Below are 14438 nucleotides of genomic sequence, written 5' to 3'. Positions count from 1 at the left end.
GGGAAACGTCTGAGATCCAGGTTCCCAGCTGGAGAAGTTAAAAGGGCCTGGGACCAGCCTGGCCAATGGAAGGTCATTTCAGAAAACTGCTAACCCTATTACAGGCTGTCCAGCTCTTTGACACATACAGCTTCCTTCTGGGTTTCTTAGTTTCAACTGGAGTCACGAAAGTGGTCCTGGAGTCCAGTGGGGTCTAATGACCTGCTTACTCCATGGGTGGGACATGGTAGAAGGCAGATGGCATCAGAGACTGCTGGGGACTGGGCTTGCCTGTCATTCAAGTTTTTATGGCTGTGAGGCCCTGTGATGGGAACACAAAATCTCTTTGAACCTCTCTGTAGACACAGAATCAGGCCCAGTTCTTTCTTAGCCTCTTAGGTCTACATCTGTAAGTCAAAGTCATCTCCAGATCAAAGGCAAGCCCATCCTCTGATCTCTGGGTGGCCATACGTGTGAACAGAGCCAGCTGGCCTGTGCCTGACCTTGAAGGAGGACAGATGTGGAGAAACAACTGTCAGTACCCAGTTAATTCCTGGTGACATGTTTTATTTCAAATGCAAAGCATTGTCGGGATTAAAATAAATGCTACCAGTTACGGGGGAGTATTAAATTAATAATTTTTTTCCCCTTGCTTGATCCTATAATACCCCTCAACTCCACAGATAAATTCTAAGCCCTCCACTGGGTGATTTGAGATGAACTGTATATTGTTACACAAACTAAAGTCGGCTTCTTTTTTTCCCTCCCCTTTTGTTCTTCTCCTCTGCCCTCCTCCTTACCCCCCTCTCAGGTTATACTTATCCTGACGAAGCTGTATGACTTCAACCTAGGAAGCGTGACAGAGAGCTCACTTTGGAGGTAAGTGGGTTAGAGATTCTTACCCGGCTCCTTGGGTTCGGCTCACGTGAGGAACGCCAGCTAAGCAGTTGGAGAGCACGTTTTGAAAGGAGCAGAAGATGGTCCTCCTCCTGGATGCCCTCTTTAATGCCCTGGGTGGCACTGATGGCCTCCATCTGCAAATTCCTTAGCACTCTGCTGACCTCCCGTGGGGTCTGTCACATAGTCTCCCTGGCACTGTGGTTGCTTCTGCGTTCCTGCAGTGTCTCCTTTGACTGGATAAACACAAATGTGGGTAGAGAGATCAGAGCATGCCTGGGAAAAGTGGAGGCCGTGGATAAGGGAGCGTGCTGTAGAAGGGATGCTGGCCTTGGCATGAGTCTGGGCCCAAGGACTGTTTCTTGTCCTTTGTGCCTGTAAGATGCTGTGATTCTTGAGAAGCCCATGATTCTGGGAATAGACACATGTGGGAATCAGGCCTGTGTGATGACGTTTGTGGTCCCAAGCCTTCGTGGGCTTCTTCATCCATAAAATAATATCAAAAAATATATTTTACAACTGTACTGGTGTAAAGACAAATATATTCATATTGTATATTAAAACTTGTTTTCAGCCTAAAATATTCATTTCTTTGTTTGTGGCTTTAAAAGAAATGACAGCATTTTTGTGAACCCTAGGCTCTGTGTCCATGTGCCTGCAGGATAAGTCAGCCCCGACGGAAGGCTGGGACAGGGAGAAGGATGTGGGTGGATTAAGTCAGAGAGGGCTTTCACGAAGCCGTGAACCCCGCAGTCTCTCTGGCTAGGGGACGCCGCACACTCACTCCTCCATATACCTCCTCACATGCAAGTTCACGGTCACCGCCACGCTGCTGGCAGTCACACAGGGCACCAGCAAGTTTCATCAGCCACTCTGAGTCAGCGCTTCACGCTCTGTGCTTATTACCTCCGCGGGCCTCAAGAGGGCTGTGTATCCATTCCATTTGCTCTGCCACTTGTAAACACTGGGGAGAGCGCTGCCACAAAAGGCCGTTCACTTGGCTGTGTCTTCATCCCAGCGCCAGTCCTGAGGGTCTGCTGGGGTTTTGGAGCAGAGGGGTCTGGGGCGTGAGTATCTGCATGCCGGGCTGCTTCTTCCTCTGACCTGTCTGCGGAGAATCAGCCAGAGCCTCTCTCCCAGGGAGGGGAGCAGTCACAGCATCTATTAAATATTTAGGGTTAATGGCTCATGTCGCTGGAGGCCTGCCTCCATCTGCACAGGGTGTCCAAAACCTAATTTTGCTGCTCAGTGAAAAGTGGCAGAGGTATAAGTAACCAGGGTGCCTCCCGTAGATGAAAGCATGCCTGTTTCCGCTCGCGTGGGACTCCTGGGGACTTAGGCCCTCAGGCCCTGTCACAGGGATATGGTGGTGATCCTTTAAGCCTGACTCCAGTGCTGTCTGTTTGGTGCAAATAATGAAACAAACCAGAAAAGCCCATGCTTACAATGGGAAACAGCTGTACCTGGCAGCCCATGTTGTAGGAAAGGTTTGCTAGTTTTAGAGGTGGACCAGGCAAAACCATGGGGCCGAAGCCAGGTGCTTAATGCTAGAGGCCTATAAGTGACAGAGTGTGTGCCCCACAGTCATAAGAGCCAGTGTATTCACTAGCGTGTGTCAAGGACAGCAGATGGCCAAGTGGCCCTAAGGGCACCCTGATGTCCCATTGCCGGGATTCAAATCCCAGCTTGTCCACCCAAAGAGCTCTGTGGCTTTGGGCACTTTACCTAACCTCTCTGGATCAGCTTCCCAGGGCTGCCGTAATCAAGGACCACTGGCTGGGTGGCTTCAAACAGCAGAAATGTATTCTCTCCCAGTCTGGAGGCCAGAAGTCTGAAATCAAGGCATCTTTAGGGCCACCCCCCTTCTGGGGGCTCTAAGGAGAACCCTTCGTTGCCTCTCCCTGCTTCTGGTGTCTGTCGGTGTTCCTTGGGGCTGCATTACTCCACTCTCTGCCTTTATCATCTTCTCCTCTGTGTCTGTGTCTTCTCCCCTTCTGTCCCTTAGAAGAACACTTGCCATTGGAGTTAGGGCCCAGCCGGATAAACCAGGATGCTCTCATTTCCAGATCCGTACATCTGCAAAGACACTTTTTCGAAGATGGTCCCATTGCAGGTTTTGGGGGTTAGGACATATTTGGAGCGGGGGCTGCCATTCAACCTACTTCACTCTCTCAAGTCTCAATTTCCCTGAATGTAAATTGGAGATAGTACAGATGCTACCTTTGCTCCAGCCACAGTGTCCTTGCTGTTACGTGAACCAGCCAGCCTCTTCCCCGGAGCCCTTACACTCAGCTCTCTCCTGGGTCTGAGCTCTCTTCTTCCAGGGAGCAGGGCACACCCTCACTTCCCTCCTCTCTGCTCACCTCATCAGTGAGGCCTTTGCCTGAGGACCTGGCATTCCATCACTTGGCTGCATTTTCCTCCTTAGTACCTGTCACCCTCTAGCTGCTAAATATTTACTTACTGATTTATTTATATTCTACTTACACCCAGTAACATCTAAGCTTGTAGAGAGAGAGAATTTTCCCATTTAAATTCAGTGCTGTATCCTCAACACCTAGGACAGCATCTGGCACACAGGAGGTACTTGATAAATGTTTGCTCGATGAATAAATTCATGGATGGGTTGCAAGGATTAAATGAAATATGAAATGTACAAACATTTAGGACAGTTACCCACATGTGGGAAGTGCTTAGTTAATTATAATAATTAATGATTATTATAACCCTGTGTGTTTGTATAGTTTTCTTTGTAAGGATCCACTAATGCAGGGATCCATGGGATGGAAATTGTAGGGCACCAAAGGGATGTATTCTGCGCCATCTAGGAATTAGCACAGATCTTTGGGGGGACGACAGGGGATAGGGAGGGGAGAAGAGTGATTTATAATGTTGTTCCTTCTGCTGATTGGGGGGAATTGGAACAGCAATGGCTACCTAGTCAAAGACATTCTTTTGTAGAAAAGATTCTCTGAGCTGGGTGCTGGAATGATGGGCAGGTTGCAATTTGGCAAACGGAAAGTGGAAAAATGCCCCTTGCACAGGGCAAAGTCCAGGCAAGGCTGGACTGCAGGAGATAAGGCGGCCAGGAAGGAGGCAGGGGGAGCAGCTGGGTGTTGGACCGGGTAGGGAGGGTGGGGGGAATCATCGAGTTCACAGAAGGGGTCAAATCAAAGGCGGTTACTCAGAGCATAGATTATCGATAACAGAGTATATGTGGTGTGACCTTTCAGGGATTTGAAAAAAACTGGTGGATATTATAGGCTTTCCCTCTGGATAAATGTTATGCGGGTGTATTTTTGTGTTGTGATTCAGAGGGTTCACAGGTCTGATAAAGCCCAGCTTAGGAACCCCTGCAGAGGGTGTGATTGAGGAAAGGGACTGCTCCTAAACTTTGTGGGAATTATCCAACTTCCTGGGGTCTCACAGGGTGACTTCTTACTTTTTATTGTCTTCCCTACTCATCCCCTAAAGACCTGTGCCCTCGTCCTCTTTTCTATATTGCTAATGATGTATTTTACAGTTAGAGCCTAGAGCACTATGATCTTCCTTACTCATACAGTGAGCAGAGAAAAGAAACTAAATTAAACACACACCCTTTCATTTTTGTGATTCAGTCCAACATGCCTAGCCAAGTTGAAATTGAATTTGGTGATTCTTCTTCAATTTTCTGTACAGCAGAGGCACCTGGAGCAGCTGTCATGACAAGATGATGTTCCCTGCCAGGTTACAGTATGACATAATTATTTGTCTCACTGAATTAATAATTGAAAAGCCATCTACTTCTAAATAGACAAAAGACTGTTTAAAGGCATTCTATAGTGTAGCAGTAGCCTGTGCCCTTGTGACCCCCTTTCTGGGACTCCTAGGTGCCAGTATACTGGGGGTGGTCAAAATTTTTTCTCTCTACCCACACAAGGATGGTTGCATAAACTGGTCATTTAGCACAACCGTCTGTTGGCATCCTTTAGTCAAAGGACATTTTACATATAGGATGTCAAGCTTGTAGAATTAATGAGGTTGGGGACTGACTTTTTAAAAAGACCCGGGGCTTCGCTTTCAGGGTGTTTTCAGTCCATGGTGTGTCAAGCCTGGAGGCTGTCCATCCGTCAAGAGTGATACTGGAGACCGACTCTATTAGATTTTATAGAAGCCTAACCCAAGGAGGAGAGATGAGTCAAGGTTGGGAGGCTCAGCATCCATCAGTTTCCTCCTATTCAAAGTATTTAAAAGTGAAAGCTCTGGGACTGATGTCCTGCGTTCAAGTCCACACTCCTCCACTGAGCCACTAAGTGACCTTGAACATGTTTCTTTGCCTCTCTGTGCCTCCATTTCCTTATCTGTACAATGAGGGTTATACTTGCACCTACCATGTAAAGTTGTGAGGCTTCATTGAAATAAAATATGTAAACTGCCTAGAAAAGTACCTGACATGCAGCGCCCATGTGGGAAATGCTCAAGGAGAGTTAGTTGTCATCATATGATCCATGAGTAATTGAGCTGCTTCTCTCTGCTAGTTCCTTTACCTGAGCTGTCTTGTTCTATCTTTTGCAAGAAACTTGAGAGTCGGATATCACTGTCCCCAATTTACAGATGGGAACGTTGAGCATTACAGAGGTTAAACAACTTGCCCCGGATCATGGAGCTAACAAGTAGGGAGATCCTACTGACTCCTGAGTCTGTGCTCATTCTACCCTGTGTGCTGTGTCTGATTCTGGGTGAGAGTGGATTTATGGACTCCTTCAGAATAAGAGATCTTTTTTTTTTTTTAATGGGTAGGAGAATGGGATGACATGGAGAATGGGATGACATGGAAAGTGGGAGAGGGAGAAATTCCCAGAGTGGGAAAATTGCTCTAGAGTGGTTGGGCTGGGATTTCGACTTCTAGGCTAAAACGTTCCTTCTGCAATTGAGATGGATACTCTCTAGTCCAGCACTGTCTGATTAGAAATATATGGGAGCCACATAATTTTCCAGTAGTCAATAATGTGAAAAGAAACAGTGGAGATTAATTTTATTAATAAATTTTCTTTAGCTGAGTTAAATAGAACTATCATTTCAACAGACAATCAATAAAAATAATGGGCTATTTTGCCTTAGTTTTTTTTTTTTTTTGTAGTAAGTCTTTGAAATCCAACGTGTATTTCACACTTAAGGGCATATCTCAATTTGGACCAGCCACATTTTGAGTGTTTAATGTTAGTTAAATATGGCTAGTGGATACCATAGTGCCCAGTGGAGGTCTAGTAACCTGTCTCTCACATATTTTCAGTTCATTTGGGGGTGACGGTAACTTTTTTCACCATAGAAATGCATATCTGTTTTATCAAAGGACAATAGGTAAAAAATTCCACCTGTTCTGGAAGGCAATTATTTTATAATGTTATGGTACTGGGAATATGTGCAGTGTCACAGGCTGACCTGATCCATATTAAAACTCTGATCATCTAAAAGGAAGGGAGGACTGTGGAAATCTGTCCATAGAAATAGAAGAGGCACCACAAGAACTTTTAGGTCTTTGAACTGTGATTCTTGGTAATTCTGAAATAATCATGGCTGTTGACCCTGGAGTAAAAGAGACTTAGGGGGCTTCCCTGGCGGCACAGTGGTTGAGAATCTGCCTGCCAATGCAGGGGACACGGGTTCGAGCCCTGGTCTGGGAAGATCCCACATGCCGCGGAGCGACTAGGCCCGTGAGCCACAATTGCTGAGCCTGCGCCTCTGGAGCCTGTGCTCCGCAACAAGAGAGGCCGCGATAGTGAGAGGCCCGCGCACCGCGATGAAGAGTGGCCCCCACTTGCCGCAACTAGAGAAAGCCCTCACACAGAAACGAAGACCCAACACAGCCATAAATGAATGAATGAATGAATGAATGAATGAATAAATAAATAAATAAATAAATAAATAAAATTAAAAAAAAAAAGAAATGTCACAGGGCAACGATTAATCCCAGTTTCTTTAAAAAAAAAAAAAAAAAAAGAGAGACTTAGGGTGAGAAAGGATCATAGCAAACGTTCTCCTTGAGCCCCAGAACCGTATTGTTTCAGAGATAAGGGTGTGAGTTCAGGGAGAGGAAGACACTTTGCCTGAGTTTCCTGGATCAGAAGTCTGAGATTAAGAGTGCACCCTGGCTCCTGCTGGCTCCTGATCTCCTTCTGTAAACTCACACATCCCCTAACCGGGAACCCTGGAACTGGCTAGAGACAGCCCTCTTCTTTTTTAAATTGAATTGTAGTTGATTTACGACGTTGTGTTAAATTCTAATGTACAGCAAAGTGACTCAGTTATACAGATATATGCATCCTTTTTCATATTCTTTTCTATTATGGTTAATCACAGGATATTGAATGTAGTTACCTGTGCTATATGGTAGGTCCTTGTTGTTTATCCATTCTATATATAATAGTTTGCATCTGCTAACCCCAAATCCCACTCCTCCCCTCTCCCACCCCACCTCCCCCTTGGCAACCACAAGTCTGTTCTCTAAGTCTGTGAGTCTGTTTAGAGATTGCCCTCTTCTTCACATCTCCTTCATTCCCAACTGCAAATAGGCCATTGTTATATGGTGTACAGGCACCATGGGGCTCAACGGCTGGGTCACGCTCTCATTTCTGTGACAACAGCATGTGGCACATGCTTTGGTGCCATCTTCATGTCCCTTTGCACATATGGGTGTGTGCACCTCTGCCGAGTTTGGTGGCATTCATGGTCCTTAATTTGGGAGCAAGGGCGCCACTTTTCTTTGAATGTGGTTCTTATGAAAAGGTTGATTAATCCACTGCTTGAGGTTTTTGAGTCTTTAGTTTAGAACATAAGTCACGGTGGGGGCTGGCAGATCGGTTCTTGGACTCAGTTCTATATGTCTTAAACATTAACACTTAGACTGATAAACAAACACATTGCCCTCCCCTCAAAAAATTGTTTTTAAGGTCTCATTTTCTGGAGGTAGATGAGCTGGCAAGCAATCCCCGGCTTCCATCTGTCCATCTCAAGCACTAGCCTTTAGTAAAGGTCCGGGAGAGGCCAGTTTCTGATCGGGTGTGATGTCTCCACATGAGCTTTCCCCTGGAATTTCTATTGGATTGGGGTCCTCACAGAGAACTGAATTTGCAGTTGTCTTGGTGTAAGAGGAACCAGGAATCCTTTACAGTGGATGGTACCCCTGCATTGCTACGTTACCTCAGTTCCCTCCCTCCCCTCTTGCTCCATTTCACCCACCCCCAGCCTGGCAGTGTGGGAGACATTCTGCTCTTGGAAAAGCAGCGAGGCTTCTCAGCCACTGCTCCTGTATGCCTGGCCTCAGGACCTGCAGCGCAAGGGGGCTTCAGATCGAGGCGTTCCTGGTTAGGGTGTTTATGTGCCCACTTGGTGGTCACATCCTCCTGGATACCTTCCCTGACACTCCTCCCTGGATTGGGTGCCTCTCCTCTGCTTACCACTGATGTCTCATCCTTACACTGTGCTGTTGATTTGTTCCCAGCCTGGGAGCCGCTCGAGAGCAGGGACCACGTGCTCTTCCTGTTTCTGGATCTACACTGCCCAGCACTCGGGCTGCACTAAATAAAGGCTAAAAGAACTGAACTGAAGTACCAATAGCCCCGAACCAGTCCCAGCCCCAGCCCCGCCTTGTCCTGTTGCTTTCCATGTATTGAGTTGTCTATCCCCCCGCCACTGGGGAATCCTGTAACTTTTCATCTGTTTTGCAAGCTGTTGTCTGGACCATTTATTTCCTCCTCTAATTGTTCTGTCAGTGACCTTTCTGGGAGACCTTTGGATTTATTAATTTTTTTGTTTGCCAAGAAAACCCTGATAATAATTGCTAAGACTTCCCAGAAGTTATTAGTTTACAAATTTTAATGACATTCATGATTTATTTATGTGCTTCCCTCCCTCTACAGCTGTTCACCCCAATTCCTTAGTGGAATTCCTGCTGAATCTGAGTGAATTAATGGAAACAAAACTGCAGATTGGAATGACATTTTTTTTTCTAGGCTGTTAATTAAAAGCTTTCCATCCTATTCGCTAGGCTCTTCATATGTGAGGTCCCGAAGGCTGGGCAGGTACAGGCTGTGAAATCCTCCCTCTAGAACTGGGGCCTTTGTCTGTTGGCTTTCAGTGGTAATAAATCTGGTGAAAACTCCTGAATTGGTCACAGAGCATTCGGTTGAACAGATATTAACTGAGCATTCATTATGTAAGCAGTCCTGTGCTCATTGCTGGGTGATGCCGAATAAGTATGTCGTGATTGCTATCCTCGAGGAATGTTTAGTTCAGTTGAAAGGTAAGATTAATGCATATAGGAAACAATGTCAGGCATATGCAAGTATATATATGTATATGCAGAACACATTGCATTCTGTGATGAGTAGCCCTACTGTAGAAATACTTATATTTTTATTATTATCACATCTCATTCCGTGAGGATGCAGAGCAATTCTAGGAATGAATTAGAGAAATGATCAATGTGTCTCATGTATTTTGTTTTGCTGTTTAATATAAAACATCTTATTTCTCCATTAGGGTGTGAAACTTTTCAGAGGAAAGACTGTTTCATATGAGAACTAGTAGTTTCCATAATTCTCAGAAACACCTGGTAACAGATGGGATTGAGTATGTGTAGTGGTTAAAGAAGTGGGTCCTGAATTCAAATTGCCTGGATGTGAATCCCAGATCTACTGCTTGCTAACTGTACCACCTTAAGCAGTGTTTTCATTTCTGTAAGCTTTGGTTTACTTATCCATATAGTGGGATGATAGTAAGACCTATCTCATGGAAGCTTTGTGAGGATTCAGTGAGATAATGCATGGAATGCAAAATGCCTACTATCTACTTAGTACTTACTGTAATAATTATTATTTGTTCGTAGGCTCATATCCTCCTAGCCCAGCAGCTTCTACCAGGCTCCTGAGGACAGTTGTGCTGATATCTTTAGGAGGGTGGGGTGCAGAACATACCTAGAGTCCTAAGCACGTGGTGCCTGGAAATGATACATTTCTATTGAGAGAATGTTCTGGAGTCTTCTCCTTTTTTTTTTTAATGAATTTTTATTGCAGTATAGTTGCTTTACAATGTTGTGTTAGTTTCTGCTGTACAGCAAAGTGAATCAGCTATATGTATACATATATCCTCTCTTTTTTGGATTTCTTTCCCATTTAGGTCACCACAGAGCATTGAGTAGAGTTCCCTGTGCTATACAGTAGGTTCTTATTAGTTATCTATTTTATATATAGTATCAGTAGTGTATATATGTCAATCCCAATCTCCCAATTCATCCCATCCGCCCCTTCCTCCTGGTATCCATACGTTTGTTCTCTGTGTCTGTGTCTCTATTTCTGCTTTGCAAATAAAATGATCTACACCATTCTTCTAGATTCTATATGTGTTAATATACGATGTTTGTTTTTCTCTTTCTGAGTTACTTCACTCTGTATGACAGTCTCTCGGTCCATCCACGTCTCTACAGATGACCCAATATTATTCCTTTTTATGGCTGAGTAATATTCTATTGTATATATGTACCACATCTTCTTTATCCATTCCTCTGTTGATGGACATTTAGGTTGCTTCCATTTCCTGGCTATTGTAAATAGTGCTGCATTGAACATTGGGGTGCATGTGTCTTTTGGAATTATGGTTTTCTCTGGGGATATGCCCAGTAGTGGGATTGCTGGGTCATATGGTAATTCTATTTTTAGTTTTTTAAGGAACCTCCATACTGTTCTCCATAGTGGCTGTATCAATTTACATTCCTACCCACAGTGCAAGAGGGTTCCCTTTTCTCCACACCCTCTCCAGCATTTATTGTTTGTAGATTTTTTGATGATGGCCATTCTGACCAGTGTGAGGTGATACCTCATTGTAGTTTTGATTTGCATTTCTCTAATACTTAGTGATGTTGAACATCTTTTCATGTGTTTGTTGGCCATCTGTTTGTCTTCTCCTTTAGATACTCATCTGTGCTTGGCAAAAGGGAAAGGTTAATATATTTCTTGGTTTTTCTACATCAGCTGCAGTTGCTGCTGATTTTGGGTGTAGGATGCCAAGCACAATCTGATTTAAGTTCCCCTAACACAGTGTTGAGTTAACTCATCCATTGCTGGTTATTTTCGTTTTAATGCAAGTGTTGGGGGAGGTAAGCCCATTGAAGAGCTTTGTTCTTCCCAAGTAATTAACATGGAAGGCAGGATGGGGTCATCCATGTTTCTCAGATTTGGTGTAGCCTCAGAATTACTTGTGGATTTGTTAAAAATCTAGATTCCTGGCCCCTAACCAAGAGATTCCAATTTGGTAAGGCTGGTGTTACTCAGGATGTATACTTTTAAAAGCTCTGTGGTTGGTTCTGATTTTCAGGTAAGATTGGGAGCCACTGAGCTCAGAGGAAGCTTGGGTTCTAGGCCCATCTCAGTTGCTAATTAATCGAATTACTCATGCCATCCTTCTGTTTCCTCATAAAGGTATTCGATGAAGTGATCTCAAATCCCTTTCAACTCCAAGTCCACAGACACTACCAACCTGGGAAGTCAAACAGGGAACACACACAGGATTTATGGTGCCCAGCAGATACCTTTTATGAGCTAACAGCCCCACTTGTGAGAACGTCCACCCTCCTTAAGGAAAACTAACGTGCTGTTTGTTCATGGATGGATAGTAGCCAATGGGCAGGTGTCAGCCAGAACACCTGTCCTAACTACTTAATTTCAATTCATTAAACATAAAGAGCAGCATTCAATCTATGAAACCCTTTGCTCCCCCGAAAAATAGAATGAGAAAGGAGTTTGCCCTAAATATCGAGACCTCAGACATCTTACTTTCCTGGAGAATAGAGCAATGTGAACACTGGAGAAACAGATCTGGTTTACAGATTTAATGTTTTCCTATTTATTATGGGAAAGAGGTTTCTTTTTTATGGCCTAGTCTTTTTTCTTCCACCCTGACATGTATAAATCTTGATTTTTGTCCAGTGGCTGAGAGAACATAATCCTTTCGTATGGATTGTGTCTGTTGATTGTTATTTTATGTTGTTTTCCCTTCCTTCCAAATGCTGTGCCATTTTATCACAATCACAAATAACCCCACCATTTGGAGAAGGGGTGTGAAATTCTGCCCATCCCTCTCCACACCCTGAGTTCCCTCTCATTTTCTCAGTAGTAGATTTGTTGGCCTTCTAATGAAGTTAATAAGTAAACAGGATCAGACAGTTCCTTCTAAAATAACATTTATAAATGGATGCATTTCCCGCCTCTCTAAGGTAAAGCCTTAATTCATTTCCCTTCCAGATGTCCACATGTGTAAAACCATGATAGGTGGGCCCCTGGACTGTGGTTTGAAGCCAAGAAAAAGGGAAAAATTTCAATTCACACAGAGCCTATCTATTTCCAAGTTTATAGGAGAGTGGATTTTTACATACTCCATTCCTGCTTATATATATAATGACTATAAAGATTAGGTAGTCAGGCTTTCATAGTTACTTTATCATCCTTTGGTGGCCAATTACTTTATTGGACATAGACTTTAAATGTCATTAGAAGGCTTTTGGCAACTTCCCCATGAAGACCACTATCTAGACTTTGTTTGGGGAGCCATAAACTGGTAAAAAGGCCTCTTCTTAATGTTACATGTCTGTGACGTTTCTTTTCAGAAATCGCTGAACTTATAAAGGAAATATTTCACAGCTTACTTTTGCTTCCAAATGGTTTGTGCCCAAGTTAAAGCTAAAGTCAAGTATGAAAAGGCAATACATAGAGTTTATCTTCTAAAAGATTTTCCTTTCAGTGGCACTGATATCTTAAATTGGTATAATATTTGTAGTCATTGCCCACACGAAGTATGGCATGTCTCATATTTCTAGGAGGAATGGGAGGCCTGTGTAATTAAACATTCCATTTTACAGATGGATAAACTGATTTCTTGAGTAGGTTGGTGGTTGGTGATTTCAGATCTGGTGCCCAGATCTAGGTATCCCAATTCTCAGCAGCTTCATGCTCCTGCTCTTACATTAGTAATCAGTCTTTCCTGGCCTTTCCAGCTCAGCAACCATTTATATTTCATAAGAGATCTATGGCCAAGGGACTACTTTGGGGACCAGGAATGGATTTCCTTGGATATTTGTCTAAGTGATTTTCAGTTGTGGTGGATCATGAGAATCATCAGGGAAATATAAGAAAAGTGAGTTTCCTGGGCCTTATTCCAAACCTACTGAATCAATTTCTGGGATCAAGATCTAGGAACTTATGGTTTTAAAGAGCTCCCCACTTGATTTTGATATAACCACTCACCTGAAAGACTTCATGGCCATTTTTATTTCTGAAAGGTCCATGAAAACTTATTTTGGGGAATCTTCCCCTCAGTATAGCACCTGGCCCTCTTACCCATTTTTACCCGTTTTCCTTATGGCTGGCTCAGAATGACAAGCACAGTCATTCATGCAAAAATACATAGTTGCACCCTCGTCTTCATAAATGACAACCATAAAGGTTAGGAATTGGAATGAGCTCTGGCACTTATTAATTAGCTCACATTCTGTCAGCATCAGGCTTGTTTAATTGGGCAATTAACATTGATTTTAGATAATGGTGCCACAGGAGAATGTTCATAAGGTTCTGGTCTCCATGGAGTTGTGTTGAGATAAACTCGATGAAGTTGAGTTTTTAGCTGGAAAGCTAGGCTTCCTGAAGATCGAAGAGCACAACAAATGGGGAATGGTTTTCAGGTGACTTTGGAAGGCTTTCTGTTCGTAATTTTTGGTTGCAAGCAACAGAAATCATCACTAACTTGGGCACCATATAGGATTCATTGGAAGGATACTGGTATGACTCAACATTTGGAGGAAGAGATAATATAAAAAACTTCCCTCTTACTGCTGCTTTTGCTTCATTCCATAAATTTTGATATGTTGTGTTTTCATTTGTCTTGAGACATGTTCTAATCTCTCTTTTGCTTTATTCATTGACCCATTGGTTGTTTAAATGTGTATTGTTTAATTTTCATGTATTTGCAAATTTTTCAGCTTTCCTTTTGTTATTGATTTCTTGTTTCATTCCATTGTTGTAGGATGGAATGTTCTGTATATGTCTGTTGGGTTCATTTGGTCTATAGTGTAGTTCAAGTCTGCTGTTTCATTATTGATTTTGTCTGGATAATCTATCAGTTATTGAAAGTGGGTTCTTGAAATTGTGTCCTATTTTTGCATTACTATCTATTTATCCCTTCAGACCTGTTCATGTGGCTTTATATATTTAGGCACTCTGATGTTGAGTACATATATATTTATAATTTTTATATCTTCCTGTTGAATGGACTCTTTTATGTAATTATGTAATGATCTTCTTTTTCTCTTGTGACAGTTTTGACTGATATAAGTTTAGCCACCCCTGCTCTCTTTTTGTTATCATTTGCATGGAATATCTTTTTCATACCTTCACATTCACCTTATATGTGTCCTTAAATCTAAAGTCAATCTCTTGTAGATAGCATATAGTTAGATCTTGTTTCTTTGCTTTTTAAAAAAATTTATTCAGCTACTGCATATCTTTTTGTTGGTGAGTTTAATCCATTTAAATTTA

General features: G+C 43.1%; 1 protein-coding gene across 1 annotated transcript in view; it reads left to right on the top strand.

The window, feature by feature from the left end:
- SORCS3 (sortilin related VPS10 domain containing receptor 3) overlaps window positions 1-14438 on the top strand; it is a 588465-nt gene that overhangs the window by 178395 nt on the left and 395632 nt on the right. Inside the window, exon 2 of the mRNA XM_036828794.1 lies at window positions 791-858. Within this exon, the coding sequence (XP_036684689.1) occupies window positions 791-858 (68 nt within the window). The remainder of the gene's footprint in view (window positions 1-790; window positions 859-14438) is intronic.

The sequence above is a fragment of the Balaenoptera musculus genome, chromosome 16 (genome assembly GCF_009873245.2).
Source record: "Balaenoptera musculus isolate JJ_BM4_2016_0621 chromosome 16, mBalMus1.pri.v3, whole genome shotgun sequence".
Taxonomy (NCBI): Eukaryota; Metazoa; Chordata; class Mammalia; order Artiodactyla; family Balaenopteridae; genus Balaenoptera; species Balaenoptera musculus.
The sequence above is the reverse complement of the archived record's forward strand: the minus strand, read 5'-3'. Positions and strand labels throughout refer to the sequence as shown.